The following is a 23,605-nucleotide window of genomic DNA, read 5'->3' on the forward strand; positions in this document are numbered from 1 at the left end:
TTCTCACGTGCAAACCGATACAGCAACATGAAACGGTAGATTCCACATTTACATGAATAGCTTGTTTAATGAGCTGTCCTCGTTAAAATCGCTTTAAACGCACATTAATTATGATGATAAACTAACAGTCATCGCCACCAAAACCTGTATATAAAACGACACAGGAAATTGAGAAGCATTTCCTAATCAAAAACGGCTTTGAAAGTAGTGCACGCTTTCCCAGAAGTCAGATTATCCTCTAATTCTTCTCAGCTGCACACAAGTTTTGGCCTCGACCCAACGAGGAAGTGAATCCAACGAGGAGGAGCAACCTATCTAGGTGAGATGGGCGGAGGTGTACAATTACATAGGTGAGGGTTTTGGTCGGGGGCAGGGAAACTCTAAACAAATTTGCAGAAGCCTGTGAGAAAGGCAGCGAGTGTTAAACTGCATTAGGGGAGATCGGGTAGCAGTGATTGTTGAGTGAAATATAAGACTAGAAAGAAGTTACAGAAAAAGAGAAAGGAAGTATAGTGCACTTAGAAAGGGAGGGGTACAGTGTCTTTTTGCTTGTTTAGAAGTCGCATCTGGGTCTTTCTCTGGTCAAACTGCTTTGGTCTCTACGGCCAGCAGATTGCAAGAACACATTGATAACACGGACAAAACCATGAGGGTGAGTAAAACGAACTAATTTTCTATACTCGTAGAAGAAAGTTTCAAAGTTTGGTTGATAACTTAAGGGACTCTCATAGGCTAGCTACCTCACCAGACGCTCGACATTGATGCAACTAATTATTCTGCCTTTTTTTTTTTTAATTCCATTTTGATTATCCTGCATCATCTCCACTGGAATTAAATGACCATTAGGATAGCTTATGGATGATATTGATCTGTGGAAAGCAGGTTGCACCCTCCCAGTCTCGCTCTTGATGTTATTGAATAGGGAAGAGACAATGCCTCTTCTGGCCGCTAGATGTTGACTCTAAGCCAATCCCATGGTCTCCTCATGTCAAAATCCCCAATTTGCAGTAAATTTTTACAACATGGTAAAAATAGCTCACTTTTTTCCTTTCTTAACAACTGTGGGCGCCTGAATAGTTTAATTTTTCATCCGGTTAAATTGTATTAAGCCTTAAAATTCTGCATATTCAACTTGATTGACAGGTGGTCGCCGTCATGTCCAGCCTTGACATCTCTGCCTTGTTAGTACTTTTGTTTTGTATTGTTTTATGTAGTCTATTGTGTTTTTGGCTTGATATCTTACAGTAGTCAAACAAATTTAGCCTAGTGTTTGGTTAGTTGGACTAATTAGACCATCTATTCTAATATTTTCTGAAACAGTCATATATGTTGTGCCTGAATTTTATGAATAGCCCAACACAGACTATAGTCACTTGTTGGTATGTTTTATTAGGGCTGCACGATATTGGAAAAAAAAAAACTGACATTGCAATATTTTCATTCACTGCGATAGATATTGTGATAAATGCAATTTCAGCAGATGACTTGAATAGCTCGTAACGACTGGGATGATTCTGTGGGGGAGCGTATCTGCATAAAATATAATTTTAAAATGACAAGCTTTGTTAATGCAAAAAAAAAAAAAAAAGGGTATGATTTTCTGGGCAGTCAAACACTATTCAATAGGAGGAATTAAATAATAACAATAACACTATCGTTTTAATTGAGTACTAATGTAAAATTAACTTTTTAAGCTACAAACGTTTATTTATTGTACCTAAAAATTTAAGTTTGCTCAATTCTTAGTCAGGTCTTTAAAACGCATGCAAATAATAAACTTTCACTCTAAGGTTAAAATATGAAATGACTCCACTATGTTGTTAACCTATTAATCCTATTTTATGGCCACATGTGATGTGAAAATGTCTATTGTATGCTGACTAAATCTTGACAGTAGTAGTTCATCCAGGTTCTTTTTGCCTATAATTTGAATATTGTAAATTAGTGCATGCTATTCTGTTGTTGTTTTCAGCTTAACATTCTGCATGTTAACATTGTTAGCCCAGTAGGTGGCAGCAAGTGACAGTCATAATCATGCATTCATTACATTTGTTCAGCAATGAAGATTAATTGAGGGATTACATTTAAGAAAACCTTTGAAATTGACTCAGAAGCAGTTGAATAGTTGAATAAGTCATTAATAAATTACTCACCGATTCACTGAAAAGCAGGTCTGATTAAGAATAAAACTACTATTCTTAAATAAAAATAAATAAATACATTTGGTATAAATTTCAAGTTCATGTGAACTGGAAGTAGCTGAACCTTATTTCAGGATGTTGATGTGCTTCCAACTGAAATGGAATATTGAATAGGCAGCAAACTGTCAGACTTTAAACTAGGCATGGGACAATAATCGATTTTAAGGTATACAGTGGTTTAGAAAAGTCAAGGTTTAAAAACCGCCTACATCTTCTGCTATACCATTCTAAGATGTTGTTTATGTATTATTATTATTTTTTTAAAGGGTTTTTAGGACAACAGTATCTCTAACAGAAACGATATCTAAATATGCTGTTTTAAATTAGAAAAAAAAAAGAAATCAGTCTTTTTAAAACAAACAAAGACAGCAGAAGTCAATGATATATTTGAATTATTTGGCCTGACATGTTTACTGTTTCAAAATATCTTCAATTTTTCATAAAATTAAATATATTGTGTTAAAAGAGGAACAAATTTTTTTTTTTTTTTTACCCAGACAATTAAACAGAATATATTTTAGAGCAGTTAAACCGTGATATTTTTTATACAAGGTTATTATACCGACCCATGCCTACTTTGAATGAAGATTACCAAAACACACATTTTTTTCAGTGGATTACTTTCACAGATTAATTATTCACCTAAAGAATAACAATGTGCAAAATAAACAAAGTCAATTTTAATTTCTCACAAACTTTAAGGATTAATTCAAACACAAAAAAAGGAATCAGGGACACAATGTCGGTACTGTGTGTTGCAGTTCTGCTTCATTTTAGAGCAATTTTAGAGGTGTATGAAGATTAATTGATTTGTTGTCTTTTCAGTAAAACTTAGTCTTGTTTATGCGGCTTTTATAGGAAATAATAAATATTACTGATTAACAAATTAAATTAACTTGATACCAAAATAACTTAACGTAATCTTTAAAGCAATCGGAATCTGAGAAACAAAAGTCAGCGGTGCAGAAAAACAGTAATGATGTTGTTTTTGTGTGTGAGTATGGTGGACTGTTGCATTTGCATAGATGGATAGATATTGGAATGTCTTGACCTATATCCTTTGATTATTTATTTTTGCTTTGTTCACAGTATATTTTGAATACTGTACACTTGATACATCCATAGAGGCTCAAAAATCCTTGTTTGCATTTCAGTCATTTGAATACATATAGTTCCTTATAAAATGAAGGTGCATTTAACATCAGGTTCAGCTGCTAAATCTGGTATATTACTAACAAATGCTTGGCAGCAGTTTGCAAAGGGGCTCTTGGGTTGGCATGTGTAACTAATCTGGTTTGGCATGAGTCTGCTTTGATGCTTTTCACCTGAGAAAGCTCTTCCAATTTGGGCCTGAAAGGTAATGGTCTTGAGTATTTTTTTCATTTTTTTTTTATTACTTGTATGTATATATATATATATATATATATATATATATATATATATATATATATATATATATATATATATATATATATATATATATATATATATATATATATATATATATATATGTAGGAATTTATTTGGTATACTGTATGAGCAAAAATGTTCAAGCTATCCTCCACATAGTTTTTTTTTTTTTTTTTGTAGTTAGCATTGTTAGTAAGCTTTTGAAGTTTTTCATACAATTCTCACTTTTTTCATACCGTGTGGGAATGACCTGTTTTCAAGTAGTTTAACTCTCAGAGAGCTCTCCCATAAACAACTTTCTATCCTGTCTTTGTTTTTTTAAAAGGTGGATTACAGCTCGGGTATCAACCTTTCAGATTGAGATTTATTTGTAGTATAAAATATCAATTAATATGTAATTATATTAAATATTTGTTTACCTTATTTTTTCCAATATTAATTTATTTTTATTTATTTACTTATTTTAATTTATTTTATGTTTTTTTAATTATTTGTTTGTTTTCATTTATTTATTTATTTTCACTTTATTTATTGTTTATTTGTTTATTTTCATTTATTTATATTCATTATTTAATTATTTATTTTCATTTATTAATTTATTTATTAATTTATTTTCATTTTATATATATTTGCAACAACAGCAACTATATAATGTTGCACTATTGGATGCTGATTAGGGTAATTGGTAATTGTTTTACTTCCCTGACAAGTGTGTTACAGAGTATTTATTGTGACACTGTTGAATTTTATGTTAATGTGCATTAATATTTTTTCATTATGTATTGCTGTCATGTTTGTTTTTTGTTGTTTTGTTTGTACGTACTTTACTTACTTATTTTATTTTTATTTTTATTTTTTCACCTTTGTTCCCTTTTCCAGTTTGTTTTTGTTACTAATTTTGTTAAAAAAATATCTGGTTAATGTTATAATTATGAGGAAGAATTAATTGATCACTAATAATTGGGTTCACATTTGTCTTGATTATGTAGTCATTTTTGTCCTTTAGTATTTATGTCCATGGTTTGACACAGAGTTGGTTCTTGTATGTCTAATGTGGTGTTGTTTAACATGGTTTGTTTTTCCTTTTATTAAAAAAAAAAAATGGCTTGCAACTAGATCCTGCCTTTGATGCTCTATTACCAACCTGATTGGTTTTATGTCTGTTAACCTTTGTGTCAAACCAACAAGCATAGACACCATATCAAAACAAACAATTATTTACATTTATTTCAATACTATTACAATATTATTAAATAGAAAAAAATGCCTTATATAGCATATATAGTTAGATAGTAGCATATTAAAGAATTATTTATAAACTTGAGGATGAAGAAAAAATGCCTCAATTCAAAAGTCAAATCTAAGCACAAATATTAGTATTTGACACTTATATGCATAAAACGTGAGATATTTCAATAAAAAATGTACTATTATTTTTCTTTCTTTTTTTTGTTGGTCAGAGATCTGACTACACAGACTAAAATGCATGTGGATATTAATCATTTCCAATAATATTTCTTGGTAAAATTATTTCAAATTCCTAGATAGCTAACTTCTCATATGTTCAAAGCCTTTTTAAGGCTAAAATGTTAAATGCAGTGGAATACTGTATGCTTGGGATTTAGTACCTTTTAACATGCTTAACCTTAGTTTTTAAGTATATTCACTCCATTGATCTTTTTTCAGTCCATACATATTTTGTCATATCATCCATATATTGTCACCACAAAAACATTATTCACATGCTATATTATACCATCCATCCATCCATCCATCTCTCTCAACATTAGATACATGAGATGTGGCCAAATTTTGGTATTGTTAATAACATTTTTTTTTTATTTTGCATCTCATTTGTTTTGTATAGAAAATGTATAACCTGTTTGTGAATCACTCATAAATGTCTTATTCTGCATAGCCATATCATACACCCATTAATCCTTTGCCATAACTAAACTCAAGCAGTTAAAAAATAAATAAATAAAATAATAATATGTATGTATGTATGTATGTATGTACTGTATGTACTGGTATGTATGTATGTATGTATGTATGTACTGTATGTACTGTATGTATGTATGTGTTGTGTATGTATGTGTGCGTGTGTGTGTGTGTGTGTGTGTGTGTGTGTGTGTGTGTGTGTGTGTGTGTGTGTGTGTGTGTGTGTGTGTGTGTGTGTGTGTGTGTGTGTGTGTGTGTGTGTGTGTGTGTGTGTGTGTGTGTGTGTGTGTGTGTTCCTTGTATAACTTTTTCCATGTTTCATGTTTTTCTCTGTTAAATTGCGGTTTAAAAGCATTTGTTATGAATCAAAGGAGTGTCCTGAGAATATTGTTTAAAATTTCTTTGTTGATAAAGATCTCTTTTGATTTAAAAAGACATATATATGCTTAAGGTGTGTTATCCCATTGTGGTTCATGAATTAAAAGTACAACACACCCCGAAATCCAGTTGTTTTTTTGTCAGTGCAATGTTCATTATGCCAGTCAAATGTACAAATGCATCAACAACAACAAAAACTGTACCACATGCAAATTCACAAAAAAAAAATTTCACAACCTGCCACACAACATTCTTGACCTTGGTTTGTCATGATAGTTGCATTAAATGACCTGTAGCTAAACAGTTTGACACCTAATGACATAGTTTAGGAATTAATTAGCGAGTACTAAAAGGTGTTGGAATTTGAATCACTGGGTTGCTGCCAAAATCCAGTTTATTTCCAAATTCCTGCTAAAAGTGACCTTTGTTTCATGTTGATTCTCATCTTTCCAGTGAAGTAAAATTATCTTGTTTTCAGTTTAAATCAAAGGTATTTTTTGACGTGATATTGACATACTAAAACAGAAATGGTTTTCCTTTGTATTTAGAAAAATTTGCATCCCGAAGTTCTTGAAAATTCACATTCACACAAATCTTTGATAGTGATCTGCTTTTCTGTGGTTTGCACAAAGACAATAACAGTGGTGTGTGTGTTTTAGGCCCTAAATGCATTGTCCTAAATGGATGGCCAAAAAGGTTTCCTTTTGTTAAAAGCTGTGTTGTGTAAATGTACTGTGAAGTTGTTTTCCTTGCTCTTTGTAAATGCTTCTTGGTTAATTGAATGATTTATTAATTTATTGAAAAAATACAGATACACTAATCAAATATTGCTTTAGTATAGGGAGCTATAAATCCTCTTTTTTATAAGACTTGAGTTAAAGTGCAAAAGTAGCAGATTTTATTTTATTTTTTCACTAAAAATCTCACTGATAATTCAAATGAAAACATGTAAACCACATTCACATGCTGAACCCCATTTCAGTCAGTTTGCAAAATCAGTGAATCGTTTCCTGGACTTTCATTCCCTTGCAAGCACAGAACATCAACAATTGACGTTGTACCTCAACGTTGTTGGGAGGTTGCATTCTGTTTGGAATTGAAAGTCGGGATGTCATCAGAACCCAACGTCATGCTGACATCAATGTCCAATGTCCAACCTAAAATCAACCAAACATCAACGTCTAATGATGTTACAGCTTGATTTTGTGTGTACATTACCACTATGGCATATATCAGATGTTGGATTTTGGTTGTCATACTTGACATATAAATGTCAGTATTTGACATTAGCAAGATGTTGGCTCGACATTGGATTCTAGTCGCTTTCCAACACAACCTAAAATCAACCCAATATCAATGTCATTATTGGACGGCAAAATAGCGTTGTCCTTAGATGCTGGCACATTGAATTTTTGCCACCTGGGACCCGTTTCAGAAAGGTGGTTAAGTGAAAACTCATGTATGTTAATGTTGAAATGAGAAAAATTCTCGGTGTTTTCGGTTTAAAATGGCAGGTTTGTCGAACTTGAGAAAACCTGGTAAGTCAAGTCTGTTGCCTAACTGTCTTTATTTCACTGATGCAGTTGTGTTGCTTTTTTAAATATTTGGTCATGTTTGCAATAACTTTGCATGAGCACATCAAGTTTAGCTGGAGAAAAAAATCCTGATGTCTTTTTTTCAAATGTTGCCATGGTGACTCGTAATATCTGCTCTGATCATGCCTTTTTATAGTTGCGGTGTGCGCAGTTTGTTCTCTTAAAATTGGAATTTTGAAAGTTTGTATTTTTCTACAGTGATGGAAAAAAAACACTGACTCATTTGCTGTTTGACTACTGTTGCTCAAGAACTTAGTCAACTGAAAATGAGAAAAAGTGTACAGCACATGCTTTACTCAGTCAGTATGGACAATTGGATGGATGGATAAATGTTTAGTTAATAATGAATCATGCCATTGTACATTTTTTTTTTTTTTTTTTTTTTACATATAAATATGATTAATGAAGTGTTGATTGGAGATGAGGGAAAGTTGGGGTTGGAGTGTTCTTGTTGAAACAGGATATGTTTGGGAACGGTGTGATTGGTGTTGTTTTGAATGACGGAATCACCCTGATGCTATTTTAGGCGTACGGTAAACTAGTCAAAACAGTGACTGCATTCAGTTTCGCTTCACATTCTTCAAATGTGACAAATCTTGTAGTTTCTTTAAGAGACAGATGTTATATTAGTGTGTTTTTTACAGTGATTTGTATAGTGAACTCATTAGATTACATTGATATTTAGGTACATACAGTTGAAGTCAAGATTATTAGCCCCCCTTTGATTTTTCTTTTTATATATATATATATATATATATATATATATATATATATATATATATATATATATATATATATATATATATATATATATATATATATACATTTCCCAAATTATGTTAAACAGAGCAAAGAAATTTTTCACAGTATGTCTGATAATATATTTTAGCCCCAATATTATTAGCCCCTTTAAGCCATATTTTTTTTTCGATAGTCTACAGAACAAACTATTATTATTCAATAATTTGCCCAATTACCCTAACCTGCCTAGTTAACTTAATTAACCTAATTAATCCTTTAAAAGTCACTTAAGGTGTAATGTCATGAAAAATGTCTAGTCAAATATTATGTACTGTCATCATGGCAAAGATGAAGTAAGTTATTAGAGATGATTTATTAAAACTATTGTGTTAAGAAATTTGTTGGAAAAATCTTATCTTCATTAAATAAATTGGGGAAAAATAAACAGGGGGGCTAACAATTCTGGCTTCAACTTTATATATGTTTTATTTAATTAATTTTTTTATTTTACATGAAGCAAAAATTCTCTTAAAATGCAAATTTCGGTCCAGTGGGTGTATTTTGTTTAGATCTTTACCCGTATTTGTGATGTCAGGAGTTTGATTTAAAAAAAAAAAAAAAAAAAAGATTTGCATTAACAATAAGATTTGCAGTCAAAATAAGATTTGCATAAACGCACAGGGGAAATATTACCCTTCTGTCATTAACGCACTGGTTTCTATCATTAGAACAACACTGTCTGGGACAAAAAAATAATTTTCCTTATCGGTGATTAAAAAAAAAGTTAAAAGTGAAAGTGAAAATAATACTAACCAAAATCAAGGCAAAATTATATAATTAACAAAATTACATTAATAATAATAATAATAATAATAACAACATTTATATTAATTTGAATATCTCAAAATAAAGATAATAATATAAGTATACGTTCCATATAACCGTCTCTCTGTATGTCTAGTTTGTTTTTATCACCTACTATTTAATTCGTTTAATAATTGATTTACTTTATGATGATTATGATTGTTGTTGTTGTTATAACTATTAATAATATTATAAAATAATTAATTACTTGTTTGTCAAAAGTAAACCCCATTTTCACATCATTTTTTTATATTTTATAATTTTATTACAGTTAATTTTCTAACAGTTTAATGTGCCCATTTAGCTAGTTTTGTTTCTTTGCCTCACTTGTACATCTTTTTTTATTTCTTTTGATTAAAAATAGAGAAGACAGAGTAATAAATCTTCAGTGTGTAAAAAATCATTTCTCTTTTTTTGTTTTCTCATTGTCGTTTTCAGACTAAAACCCAGGTTCCTGAGGAAAACACGACACCCTTAAACCCACCAAAGCCAGGTACAGTATCACCTGATTTCTGAGTATAACCTCCTTTGTAGTGTTGTCCTGATTCTGGAATTTGTAATCTCCGTATGCCACCTTAAAAAAAAAAAAACTCCTGTTCTTTACACAGTTTGAATACCACACCTTGCAGAGTTGTTTCAAGTTACATTATTAATGCATCTTCATTTGTAAAGCATGGCTCAGTGTTAAGGATTATTACTAGTGGTCGATAGATAAATAAATTGGTTGATTATACTAAATTTTGTCTTGTAACATTCCAAGTTAAAAAATATTTAGACTTTTGACATTCTAATTTCAGTATTTGAGAACAATTTACTAGCCTAAATTACTCACAACTATGATTCAAGTCCTTTGTTGTACAAGGAAAAAAAATAGCATGTGGCATTGATGTCATGTCAATTTTCAGAGCCTGCAAAACGCACAAAACTCATGACTGCCCCAAAGACTCAGAAGCCTAAAGGGCCGAACAAGAAGAAGATCATCATTACAGTCCTGATGGTGGTGGTCGTTCTGGCAATTTTGGCTGTGGCCGCTTTCCTCAGTGAGTTACAGATCATGTTTCAATTCACATTGTATTATTGTCATGTACTGTTCATATTAAAAAAGATAATTGTCATGCTATTTACGCAAATCTGTTTGAACTTTTGAAAAACGTATGTTGAAGTCTATTTTTGAGCTATAGGATGTACAGTTTACTCTAGGAAGTTTCATCTGCCTTATCAGTGCTATATTCTGCGGAAACAACCATATTGATGTTCATTATAATGCTTATTGCATGGCTATTTGCGATCAAAGTAAACAATTAAACACAAATTATTGATTTGAGCCATATATAACTAGCGTTTTCATTAAATGTAAAGATTGTAGAAAGAACAATTGACTGAATGCAGCCCACACTAACCTATTTATCATTTATTCAGTCACAAGATGGCACCAAACAGCGAGAAACATTAGCATGACAATTAAGCATTAAGATAATTAATATTACTCATATATGCCTGTGTTGTTAGTTTTAGCAGTGGTTATCTGTGATTAACATGATTTGGAATGTCCGACCTGATCTCACGAGGAAACGTGAAACTATTTTACGTTTTGTCAGTTTAGTGTCTAATTTATACGAACTCATACAAGTTCAGTCAGACAAAAATGTAAGATTTTAAAAAGCAGACATGGCACAAAACCCTGCTCCTAAGTCCAACCGTCATTGGGGGATGAGCAAATTGTAGTAAATTGTATAAATGAGATTGTACGAATTCACACAAATTATTAACTAAATCAAAAAGTTACAAATTCCTGTGAGATTGTATTGGAATGATTAACTGACCAGTCATAATCAAGTATTCCAGAGAGCCTTGTAATAATGTGTGTATCTATACATATTACTTAAAAGATTAAAGGTGCAGTAGGTGATTGTATTCAGAAGCATTTTTTGTTGTGCAGGTTGAAAGCCTTTTCACAGTCTAATAGTAATGATTAAAGTAAATGATCTAAAAGTATTTATATATAGTTTTGGGTAAGGCATAAAACAAAAAAAAAAATGTTCATCCAGTTACATAGAGTTGGACCGACATCTCTCATAATTTTGATAAGTAGGCGAAACTATCTGTCAGCACATGCAGATTTAAACAACTGCGCAGCCTTTTGTACGCAGCTCCGCCAACTGCCGCATGTTCACGAGAGAGAGGGAGTACATGCGCGGTCGGTAAAAACCTGTTGAATCAAAACTTTTTAAAAACCTGAATCAATACTGGAATTACCTTTGCACACTGGAGAAAGGATGACACAATGGCTGAAGGATTTCTTCACACGAAGGTTGAAGGTTTTAGCTTCACGCAAAGCTGATGTAACGTTAGATGTTGTTGTTACAAATGGGTTAAATCTTCACAGAAGTGTTGTTCAGCCACTAAAATCTTCGATGAAAGATTGATAAGACTATTTTCAGTTTCATAAAGGACCTTTTACAGCAATGCTAATGTAGATTTTAATTAGTTTAACAACAAAGCACAAGTAAATAGTGATATTCTGGTGCCTAGTCTCTCCTTATATTGTATACCATGCAACTCTAATATTCACTCTGAAATCGCATGTCAGTTTGGCTTGCACGCCGCCGGAGAAGCACTTGTTGCTTTTAACACTTTAGAGAGGGTTCTTTTGCTGTGCTCGTGTTTAAGGAGGCGTGGCTCTAGACGGCAGGGGAGGGACTGTGATTTAGAGATTTATGCTAAGCTGTTAGCATTGTGGAAGATCACCTACTGCACCTTTAAGCACTGTTTATGCACTGTAAATCTAACTCCATGCAGTGTAATAATTGAAGTTTCACTTTAATTTCCATTTTCTATACTTAAAAGGATTCAAATTAATACATATAATATATACAGTTGAAGTCAGAATTATTAGCCCCCATTTGAATTATTTTTTCTTTTTTCAATATTTCACAAATTATGTTTAACACAGCAAGGAAATTTTCACAATATGTCAGATAATATTTTTTTCTTCTGGAGAAATTCTTCTTTGTTTTATTTCGGTTAAAATAAAAGAAGTTTTAAAATTTTTAAAAAGTCATTTTGTGGTTAATTATTAGCCCCTTTAAGCAATTTTTTTTTGATAGTCTACAGAATAAACCATCAATATACAATAACTTTCCTAATTACCCCAACCTTCCTAGTTAACCTAATTAACCTAGTTAAACCGTTAAATGTCACTTTAAGCTGTACAGAAATGTCTTGACATATCTAGTTAATATTATTTAGTACTGTCATCATGGCAAAGATAAAATAAATCCGTTATTAGAAATGAGATATTAAAACAAATGTTAGAAATGTGTTGGGAAAGAAAATCTGTTCTCTGTTAAACAGAAATTGGGGAAAAAACAAACAGGGGCTAATAATTCTGACTTTAACTGTGTGTGCGTGCATGCGTGTAATGTGAAACCTTTTAAGCATAGAAAATGGAAATTAAAGTGAAACTTCAATTATTACACTGCATGGAGTTAGATTTACAATGCGTATGTAAACTTAAATGTGAAATACATAATTGTATACATTTGTAACATGTGAAATGTTAAATATTGCAAACAGAAACCTTTTTTTAGTCGAAATACCACAAACACCCAAATGTGACATTTGTTTTTATCGAGACGAGAGAAACTGATATGTTGTTTCCTGCTTAACCTTTCACGCGTTAATTTTTTTACACAAACAATGAGTCACAAATTCACAAGTCAAATTATTTTTTCTCAACGACAGTTATTCAGGCACTCCCTTGACCTTTGTGACTCAACAAACTAACTGAATAATTAAACATCATTTGCTTTTTGTTGTAATTTTAAATGCTGTTTTAATTCATTTTGATCCAGTCAAGTAGTTCATCAAACACAACTGCAATTAAAGAATTCATCATATGAAATATTATATTCTTTATACTATAATAAGTCTCATCCACACTGGGAGTTTAACCGTGTGACCAAACCAAAAGCAAAATAATACATAAAAACATGATTTAAAAAAAGCCTCTGGCTATTTTGTTTTGGTTTGACGCATGTTAAAACATTCAGACCAATGAGATTGACACAATTATTCAGATATGTCGACCTGCTGAAGTTTGACATAATTATGGAAAAAAAATGTTGGCAATAGCCACACATGATAAACATCCTGGTGTTTATTATTAAATACAAGAAAATGATAATGATTGCATCATATAAAATTGTGTAAATTTAATCACAACCGGATGATTGTATGATTATAACCAGGGTGCCAGAGGGGTTTGTGGGCCATTGCTTGATCTCCCATGTCAAAACAGCAAATATTGGGGGTCAGTTCTCTAAATAGTGAGAAATAGATTGCTCTGATCTGTATCTACAATAATAATATAATAATTAGAATAGTACATAATATAAATTTAATGTTCATGCCATTGTGAATTCAAAATCACGCCAATAAATCTGTGAGAAAAAACTTGAACGTTGTTTTCAAGAAGTGTTCAACAATCCACTTTTTATTTATTTATTTATTTATTTATTTATTTATTTATTTATTTATTTATTTATTTATTTATTTATTTATTTATTTATTTATTTATTCATGTATTTATTTATTTATTTTTACAGTTAAACAAGTGCAATATCTGGGTGTTTAAAGTTAACTTTTATTTCAGTATTTTAAGTGTACTACTTCTAGTATTGATACTACAAATGTGCCCAAGTATGCAATTTGGAATGCACCTATAAACTTGGAACATTGAAAACAAGTAAACTGTAATAAACGCATCATATGAAGTATGTAAGTTTGTAACATGTACGTTAAACAGTATTTGTATTAAATGTAATCTGAAAAATGTAATTATTTATTCACTTATTATTATTATTATTATGATTATTATTATTATTATTATTTAGTCACTCTTTTGAACTCTTGACACAAGAAATGCAAATACTGATTAACATCATTTCTGTTGTCATTTGCAGTCAAGCAGTTGATCGACAGCAAGTATTTCTTCTGCACAAAATCATGGAAGTTCATCCCGCTGGAGAAGGTGTGCGATGGGAAAAATGACTGTAGTGAAGCCGAAGATGAGTCTGCCTGTGTCACCATGTTTAAACCCAACACCACCTTCCCCTGTAAGCACAAACACGCACTCACACACACAGACAGACAGACACGCACGCAGACACACACACGCCCACATACCCTCTCAAAGACATAACCTGTGTGTCCGGTTTAAGGATAAACGAGACCAATCCATCAGCCTCACCCTCTTTTAAGATTTTACCCATGCACGTGTCACAAAATGTACTAATTGGACAAAAAAGGATGACAAAAACAAGCACGACGTATGAACTGTCACTGAAAAGAATTGTTTGCAGCATTTACTGTAAGATAACGTCCAAGTTAAGTTTTTTTTATATATATATATATATATATATATATATATATATATATATATATATATATATATATATTATTATTATTACAAAAAAAACTTTCGTTAATTACGTTAATTTAATCGCATGCGTTAACGCGTTAATTTTGACAGCGCTAATATATATATATATATATATATATATACTTATTTAACAGTATTGAAACTGATATTAAAGTTATTTGGAAGCTTCGCCTCAGTTGTCAACATGAGCATTCAAAAATGCTGTACTGGTGGCTGACTTCAGTACAGATCATAATCTCTACCCTGTCCATGAAAATAAATGGAACTTGTGCCAAATAAAATGTAATAAAATAAATAAAATAAAATGAACAAAAAATGAATACAATAAAATAAAATAATAACACAAAAAAACTACCTTTTTGACAAAAGATTGTTCATTTCATTTTAGGTATTTTTAATATGTAAACAATATATTGTTTAAATGGTTGATTTTGTAAATTTAATTTTAAATTTAAATTTTAAATTTAATTTTAAATTTTTAAATTTTAAATTTAATCTCTCTCTCTCTCTCTCTCTCTCTCTCCCTCCCTCCCTCCCCACAGTACGGCTGTACTCTGCCAATAATGTGCTTCAGGTGTTGAGTCCTAGTGATAACACATGGAAAAGTGTGTGTTCAGAGAGTTTCACCCAGCAACATGCTGAGACCGCCTGTCAGCTGCTGGGATATTCAGTGTGAGTATCAACATACAGATCATTGGCAAATAAAAAACACAGCACTTTATGACATACAGTAGCACACACAAATGCAGTGTTTTAACAGAAAATCCATCCTTACTGAAGTTTTCAAATACGTTTTAGATCACTGTGATTGTGTTTGTAATGTTGATATTTGTTTTAATCTGTTGATAATTGTTTTTAGTCTGATAACATTTCTTCCAAATTTTTAATAAAAATAAAAAAATATAATGCATATTCAATATAATACATATTCACATGTCCTTGTTTATTTATTATTATTATTATTATTATTATTATTATTATTATTATACATTAATAATAATGATCCCAAAAATATTGAATAAATTTTGTCTAAATTTAATATGACAATGCAATATGAAATGTAGTATATGTACATTTTTTATAATTTCTTTCTTTCAAATTCTTTCTTTTATTAAATGCAAGACTTCAGCTCATTACTTTGTTTTTTGTATTCAGTTCTCCAGTTTTCAGCAGCATCGCAGTGGGTCCTTTGCCGTCTGATCTGAAGATATCTTTCTGCATGGTGGGCACAACCAAACCACAGACTTTCCAATCCGCTGTGTCAGATCGGTCAGTAGATAAATATGAAACAATAAAAGCAACATTTGATTCAATAATAAAATTATCTCAGTCTCACTTATACTGAAAGATGTGGTCATTATTCAGTTTGATTGTAAACATTGTCATTTTTTTTTTTTTTTCAGTAAGGTATGCAGTACAGGAACTGTCATCTCATTATCATGCTCTGGTAACTATGACATACTAATCCAGGACATTAGTTAATAACCAAAAAAACGTATAATGTTTACCAAGAATAAAGCTCAAAACTCAAAGGTGTGTTTACTAACCGTTAATCATCTGAACTGTGCAATTACAAAGGCTAAAACATGTTTTAAATGTGGAGAAGTTGCTGTTTGTTTTAAAATGTGATCTATAATGCGTGTTAAAATGTGACCTATAAGCTAAAAAAGACATTTTCTGTCTTATTTTGCAGCAGACTGTGGTTTGTCCAGAAACCAGGACCGGATTGTTGGTGGAAAGGATGCTGACATTGCGAACTGGCCCTGGCAGGTCAGCTTGCAGTATAGCGGCCAGCATACATGCGGAGGATCACTGGTGACTCCAAACTGGGTGGTCACTGCGGCCCACTGTTTCAATGGGTGAGTTGACCCAACATTTAAAGGAACATGAAAATGTGGTCATCGTTTACTCACCCTTTACTAGTTTCGAAATTTTATGATTGTCTTGTTCTGTCGATTACAAAGTAAGATATTTTGATGAAACATAAAAAACTAATACTATTGACTTTTTATAGTATATAAAACAAATATTATGGAAGTCAATTTTTATAGGTTTCTGACATTTTTCAAAACATCTTAAAAAAAAAAACTCTTAAAGGTTTGAAAAAAGGGTGAACAAATAATCAATTACCATTTTTGGGTGAACCATCCATTTAACACCTGCGGCCTGTACCATGAAGCCATATTAGCTCTCTAGCTTATAAAGTGTGTTAGTTTAGTTTGCAAAAATTCTGGGTTTTAGGGTACCATGAAGGTAGCTCAGTTCGGCTGCTCCATATTAACATGGCAACAAAGTCGTTACCTACTCTTATACATGTTACCTGAAACCCAAGATTGGCCCCTAGTGTTTAAGGATTAGTTCACCCAAAAATGAAAGTTCAGTTTTTAAATACACCTTCTCATGTCTTCGTTTGCACTCAACCTCTATAGAAAGCTACATTTCAGACGTTTTGGTGAAAAATCAATCGAACTGACCCAGAGTTTACAGGGAATGTTTATATCAAGTGTTTTGAAAGAACTTAACCCCCAGGGGTCTGAAGGCCATAGAGAAGTTTTGACATGCACTGACATTTGTGTTGTTGTCAGTATCTTAAAAACATATGAATGGCTAAAGTGTGATAATGTAAACAGCACAAGCTGGGCTATAATACCTAAGCAGCATGCATGCGTCTCTTGCAGGCGATTGTAATATCAAAGCTTCGTGAGCGGTAACATTAACTCTGAGCTCAGACTAAGAAACTAGACATAGCGTTGGTTTCATACTTATTATTTTATCAAACATTATTTGTTTTCAACATGCACTCACTGCATGTTAAAGTAGACACTTCAAGCTTTCTATAGATATGTCTCATGTCTGTGTGTTTTGTAATCATAGAGTTTCAGTGCATTTTACTGACGTGTTTCTAAAAACAGTTCACAGAGAGCAAAAAGACAGATTGCCTACACTGTTTATTTTCCTTATTTTGCAAAAGCACACACAATAAAAACTAGACACTTAACAGATTCGATTGATGTATTGATTTTATCTGTACCATCAAAACTATAAGTGTAGTTTAAGTTCTTTTCTGCTGTTTGAGGAGAAGAGGCTTCAAAATTCGTATACGCGGTCTTCGACCCCTGGGGGTTAACCTGGTCCTAACCAGAACCCAGAGTTCATTCATCTCGATTTGCACAACAGGCCTATGCAGGTTTATGTCCACAGATCATGTTTTCATACCATTTTCAGTCTTATTTTGATGCAGCAAAGAGTTTACATCTAGATGCGTGATTTGTTTACTAATGAAGTATGCACTGCACACTAGCATTTTTTTATTTTTTATTTTGGTGTGTTAATCTTGTAAATAATATAATTCAGAGGGTCATAACCCGTTAAATAATTACTTTATATTTTTACCTTTTATAGGACATACAAAACACAGACGTTTTGGCACATGATTTGTTTACTGTCATTATTTTAATCAGTCTTCCCCTTTAGCACCAATATTTTTCATTCAGACTTTGTGAATCCTGAACGCACATGAAAAATTGAGGTCGGATTTATTGTGTGAAGATTTTTTTAGACGGGAGAGATGCAAACTTCCGCTGTAGCTTTACATGCTGGTTTTGTTGTTGGACAGTGTTTCTTTAGAAAGATTCACGATTAATGCAATTTTTAATGTCATATTTTTAAATATTGGGGCAGTAATTGTAGATTAGATCTTAAGTAATTTATTCAGAATACTTTTGGATTGCTTTTAAATTAAAAGTAATCCAAAAGTACCTAAAATGATAACTGCATTTTTACTGACAAAATCTAAATATGTTAATTTTGCAGAGTCAACCTAAATACATAGTTATGACACCAAACTATGTTGCGTGTGTTCAATTATGTAAATATGTTTTTAAAGCCAAAAGTCCAGGTTATCAACTTTTATTACTATTTTTTACAGTGTAAGTAAAGATGTGTCATGTAGACAAGCATGTTTTTTATCATTCACTTCCAAAAAATGGTTCATGAATACCAGTCAAGTTCACCTGGTTTACAAACAGTGCTGCATGTCATTCAACATGCAGACAAATAAAAAGCATGAATGTGAATGGTTCATGGTTTACCTAACGATGCTTTGTAAATAGAACTAATCCAGGGTGTGCTCTGAAAAAGGGAATGCATTAAGAAGGTCACATTGTTGTGTGTTGTTTAGGGATGGCAGGAAAGCTCTGAGCCGGTGGACCGTCGTCTCAGGAATTACGTATCTGAGTTCTACTCCATCTTCATATGTGAAAGAAATCATCGTTAACAGCAATTACAAACCAGCAGAAAGTGACTTTGACATTACTATGATCAAACTTCAGTCTCCAATCACTTTGTCAGGTACAACACACACACAAACACACACACACAACCTTTTTAGCTCCTATCAGTATTGTTTGTTTTTAGGGGATCTATTAGCTAGTGCACTCCAAAACAGTGACAACATTTGCATTTAGAAGATAAACTGATATAAACATGTGAAGCTTGTCACTTCGACCTAAATGGACCAAATTTGGCATAGCTGTGATAAAACACTATTGGCTGTTTTTTAAAAAGGGGAGGGGCTACTCTGTCCCATACTTTTTTTCCGTTGAGATTACATCAAACATCGAATAAAAATGCATATTTTAAAGTACTTCCTGGGACCTTTAATTATAGTAAACAATATATTCAGCATATAGCTTTTTTATTTTGTTTATGGAATTATGTTATTTTTATTATTATTTTTGTAATCAATTAGCTGCTTAATTATACTGTATACTAAAAGATTATGTGTGATATATAACATTGAACATTACATTAATGATGAATCTTAATTAAGGTGCAATAATTATTACACTGAATATGAAAGTATTATTATTATTATTATTATTATAATTATTATTATTATTATTATTATATTACAGTTTTATTGGGTGTGTATAATTGTAGTTACAAATAAATATCATACACATAAAGTAAAGCTTATGCTTTATTATATGCTCGGTGTAAAATTATATACAGTTGGAGACCACATGCAATAAAAAGTGCAATAAAGTGCAATAAAATAATACAATTTGTACTGTTTTTTTTTTTTTTTTTTTTTTTTATTAAAACAAATGCAGCTTTGGTGAGCAGGATAAGCTTATTTTAAAATATTTAAAAATCCTACTGACCACAAACGTTTGACCGATACTGTGTAAATATACAGTTGAAGTCCGAATTATTAGCCCCCCATTGATTTTTTTTTTCTTTTTTTAATATTTCTCAATTGATGTTTAACAGACCAAGGAGAAATTAGCCCCTTTAAGCTATTTTTCCCGATAGTCTACTGAACAAGCCATTGTTATACAATAACTTTCCTAATTACCCCAACCTGCCTAGTTACCTAATTAACCTAGTTAAACCTTTAAATGTCACTTTAAGCTGTACAGAAGTGTCTTGAAAAATATCTGGTCAAATATTATTTACCATCATCATGGCAAAGACAAAATAAATCAGTTATTATAGATAAGTTATTAAAACGTAATAAATGTAATAAAACATTTAATATAGAGAATTTTTAAGAATTTAAATATTATACAAAGTTCAAATATGCTTCTATATTAAGCACATAAATGACTTAAAACAATTTTCTTTTTACATATGAAATGTTATTAATTTTATTATTTTCATCACCTTCAGAATCACGTAGACCAGTGTGTTTACCTCCTCAAAACCTCGGTCTGAAAGGAGGAGACGGTTTAGTTGTGACCGGCTGGGGTCATATGGCAGAAAAAGGTGACTCCTTAGTTTCCTTTCTGGGTTGATTCATATTCACTTCCCATCATATGTCTCTCTGCATCTATGGCATTAACTGTGTGGGGTTTTTTTTTCAGGAGGAAGCTTGTCTTCAATGTTGCAGAAGGCTCAGATTCAGGTTATAGACAGTGCCCAGTGCTCCAGTCCAACAGTTTACGGCTCATCCATCACTTCCAGGATGATCTGCGCTGGTGTTATGGCTGGAGGAGTGGATGCTTGCCAGGTACTGTGTGTTTTCCGAATTTAGTTCTGTTAGCTAAAGGGTAATGAATCCACCCTCCTTCAGTTCAAGTCTACCTCAGACTTTTTTCAAAAAATGCTTTATATTTTGGAGAGCAGGGGAAAAATGGAGATCATGGAGAGCAGGGGAAAAAGAGAGAAGTGAAAAACTGTTGTCAACTGTTGTCAGAGAAGTGAAAAACTGTGGCTCACAAAATGACACACAAACCTTGAGGAGATGCATGATTTGTATAGTTTACGAAGTTAAATGCAAAGAAATAAACAGTAATTTAATGCCCGGCTACATTTGATTTTCGTAATTTCATGTATACATAACCACAGTTTGTTAAATCATTATAAAGATAATCATGTAATCACTATAAAAGAGGAGGACATCTCTCCTCCAGAATCCCAGGGTCTGAATGCAGGCACAGTGGATAGCAGTGTAGCAGGTCTCTTTCCCTGTCTATTCCAACCATTTGCCCTGCAAGTAATCTGAAGAATTTAAAAAAATAGGTGAACAGCAGCATGGATATAGGTGATGTGTCTGAATAGTAACAAACTCAACTGATAAAAAACGAAGTCCACCATTCTCCAATTCTTGTACAGGTTGCATGACAAAAATACTTGCTACACACAAGCAGCTTTGCTGTATCGGCCTTGACAGTATCGCAGTGAAAGCTTTGCATTAAACCCTGCGGATCATGGAATCAAACACATACAACCCTTCATGAGCGGCTTATCGTGTGCTGGCGCGGTCTTACTCAGTCATTGGGTCCAAAGCTTGGCAAGGTCTGCCTTGCCTTTGCAAAGCATGTGCTTTCATGAGTAATTATGAAGCAGGGTTTTTTCACTAGGATAAGAAGTCTAAGCTATGAATAATAATGAGAAACCGACGCATTATCACTCCACTAGCAGATTTGCATCACACATTTTGATCCCACCCCATAAACTATTTTTCAAATGATCTGATCAGAGCAAATCTTACTGACTTAAATAAATGATCCACACAGAGTGCCCACAGCGACAGCGAATGATTGTAAAAGCTATTGACTTGACTGAGTTGTAAACAGAAGATTCAAAGTGATTTATAAATGCAATCAGAGTGAATCACCAGAAACCAGTACTTTTGAACTTGACACTAATAATATTGATACCTAGCCCTACTTAATCTATAGGAGTCCATATGTTTCTTAAGTACATCATTTGTATTTCATCTACCATTGATTGTATTTTGCGGTATTCAGCTGTAAATTGTGTGGATCTTATAGATTAATCTCAACAGACACATCAAAAACTTTACAAAACATCCTATGCACTCTCACAGATAGTGTGATGGTGTTATTGAAATAATCGTTTGTATTTGTTCCTCTGATAGGGTGATAGCGGTGGTCCACTGGTGCATTTGGCTGACCGCTGGGTGCTGGTTGGAGTAGTCAGCTGGGGTGTAGGTTGTGCCAGACCAGGTTTTCCTGGTGTTTACACCAATGTGGACCAGATGCTTGACTGGGCCCATTCAGTAATGCAGGTACGAGCACTCGGAACACAACATAGTAATAACCACACTATAAAGTAGTATTTTTAAAAGTTCTATCACTAATCACTAAAATAAATACTATGTCATAGTCATATTCTGAATTATTTTTTTATGAAATCTTTAATTAAATGAATGGTTGTTTGTTGTTTCAGACATATAAGTGAGTTTGTGATGGGAACAACTGAGAGGAAAGAATATTTAAGACATACTTCAGGAATTTTGTTAAGGAGTCGCTGGAAGAGTTTTTGGTCCTCATGCTCAGGGTCTTCAAGGTGCCATAAAAAAGATTTTGCACATATATGTACATAATAAAAACATGTGAACTACCACTTTATTTGGGAACACAGCAATGCAATCTTAAAGTAACAGTTCTAAGTAACAGTACAGTTTTTGTCTTCTATGATACCTAAAAGGATATGTTTTGAAGAATGTTTGCTCTGCTCTTCTGCATCCAATGAAAGCTGATGGAAAGCACGCTCTTAAAAATGAAGCCATTTTTGCTTCCCCAAAGTCATTCACTAAATAGTTCTCAGTTTCCTATGAAGAACTTTATTTATTTTCACTGTAAAAAGCCTTTTGTTGAATGGAGGGATTCCACGCAAGTTTAAAGGCATTTCATGGAACCACAGACAATAATGAAGCTTTATTTTTGTAGAAATATTTTATTTTCCTTTCATTGTATAGCAAAGAGCAGCTTGGACATTCCTGTATTTTCAGCAGGAGGGTGAAAATAATGTGTTTTTGAGGTACTGTTACTTTTAATGAGCGACGTCTAATGCACGTTGAAACTACAGCCACAAGAGGGTGCTGGTACTTGTTTTTTTTTTATTATTGTTTTTTTTTTAAGAACGTTTGTACTTTTACTGTCCTAACGACTTTTATCTGAGTGCCATGTCGTTGTAATCTTGAATTCTTCTGTGTGATATTATAAATGAAATGACAAGTTATGGACTTATTACAGAAGCCAACTCTTGTGTGCACAGGCCAACATTACAGGATGAATGCGACATGGATGTCACACTTTTCCATTTCCAGTTTGGCATTTAGAGTTTTACGTCATTTGGCTTTTGATATTTAAAGCTTATTTAAACTGTAGGCTACACAAACGCGTCATTTAACTTGTTAACTTATGACTGTTGGTTTTGGATTTTGGATATGAATGGGGCTTGGTTGACATTCGTTTAGTGTCATACATCACCAGTTTTAACTGAATTGACACATTGTTAAATATGTTGCTTTGTAAATAATGTACATACTTGTGTATGCCATGTCTGTTTTAATAAAGTAAAATGTTGTTAACCCATTTCATCAATAACTCCACAACACAAGCAAAAAAATACACCATGACGTCAATATTTTTATATGCAAATCTTTATTTCGCATAGTGATATATTCATTAGTTTATTAGTTTATTCTTTACAATCCAAAGAAATCTACTGAGGTGCATAGTTATGAGACAGGAATATGACAGATGTTGATACAAAGG

At 32.3% G+C, this 23,605-nt stretch overlaps 1 protein-coding gene across 3 annotated transcripts; it reads left to right on the forward strand.

The window, feature by feature from the left end:
- Window positions 1–228: 228 nt before the first annotated feature.
- Window positions 229–23,418, forward strand: tmprss4a (transmembrane serine protease 4a). Of its 3 annotated transcripts, none has more exons than XM_073923296.1 (13): window positions 229–319; window positions 9,569–9,623; window positions 10,036–10,170; window positions 14,095–14,247; window positions 15,116–15,245; window positions 15,729–15,842; window positions 15,977–16,020; window positions 16,267–16,432; window positions 18,754–18,923; window positions 20,247–20,342; window positions 20,441–20,586; window positions 21,961–22,110; window positions 22,272–23,418. In XM_073923296.1, the coding sequence occupies exons 3-13, from the start codon at window positions 10,059–10,061 to the stop codon at window positions 22,281–22,283; spliced, it is 1,293 nt and encodes a 430-aa protein (XP_073779397.1). In that variant the 5' UTR covers window positions 229–319; window positions 9,569–9,623; window positions 10,036–10,058; the 3' UTR covers window positions 22,284–23,418.
- Window positions 23,419–23,605: the final 187 nt, after the last annotated feature.

The sequence above is a fragment of the Danio rerio genome, chromosome 15, assembly GCF_049306965.1.
Source record: "Danio rerio strain Tuebingen ecotype United States chromosome 15, GRCz12tu, whole genome shotgun sequence".
In the NCBI taxonomy this organism is placed as follows: Eukaryota; Metazoa; Chordata; class Actinopteri; order Cypriniformes; family Danionidae; genus Danio; species Danio rerio.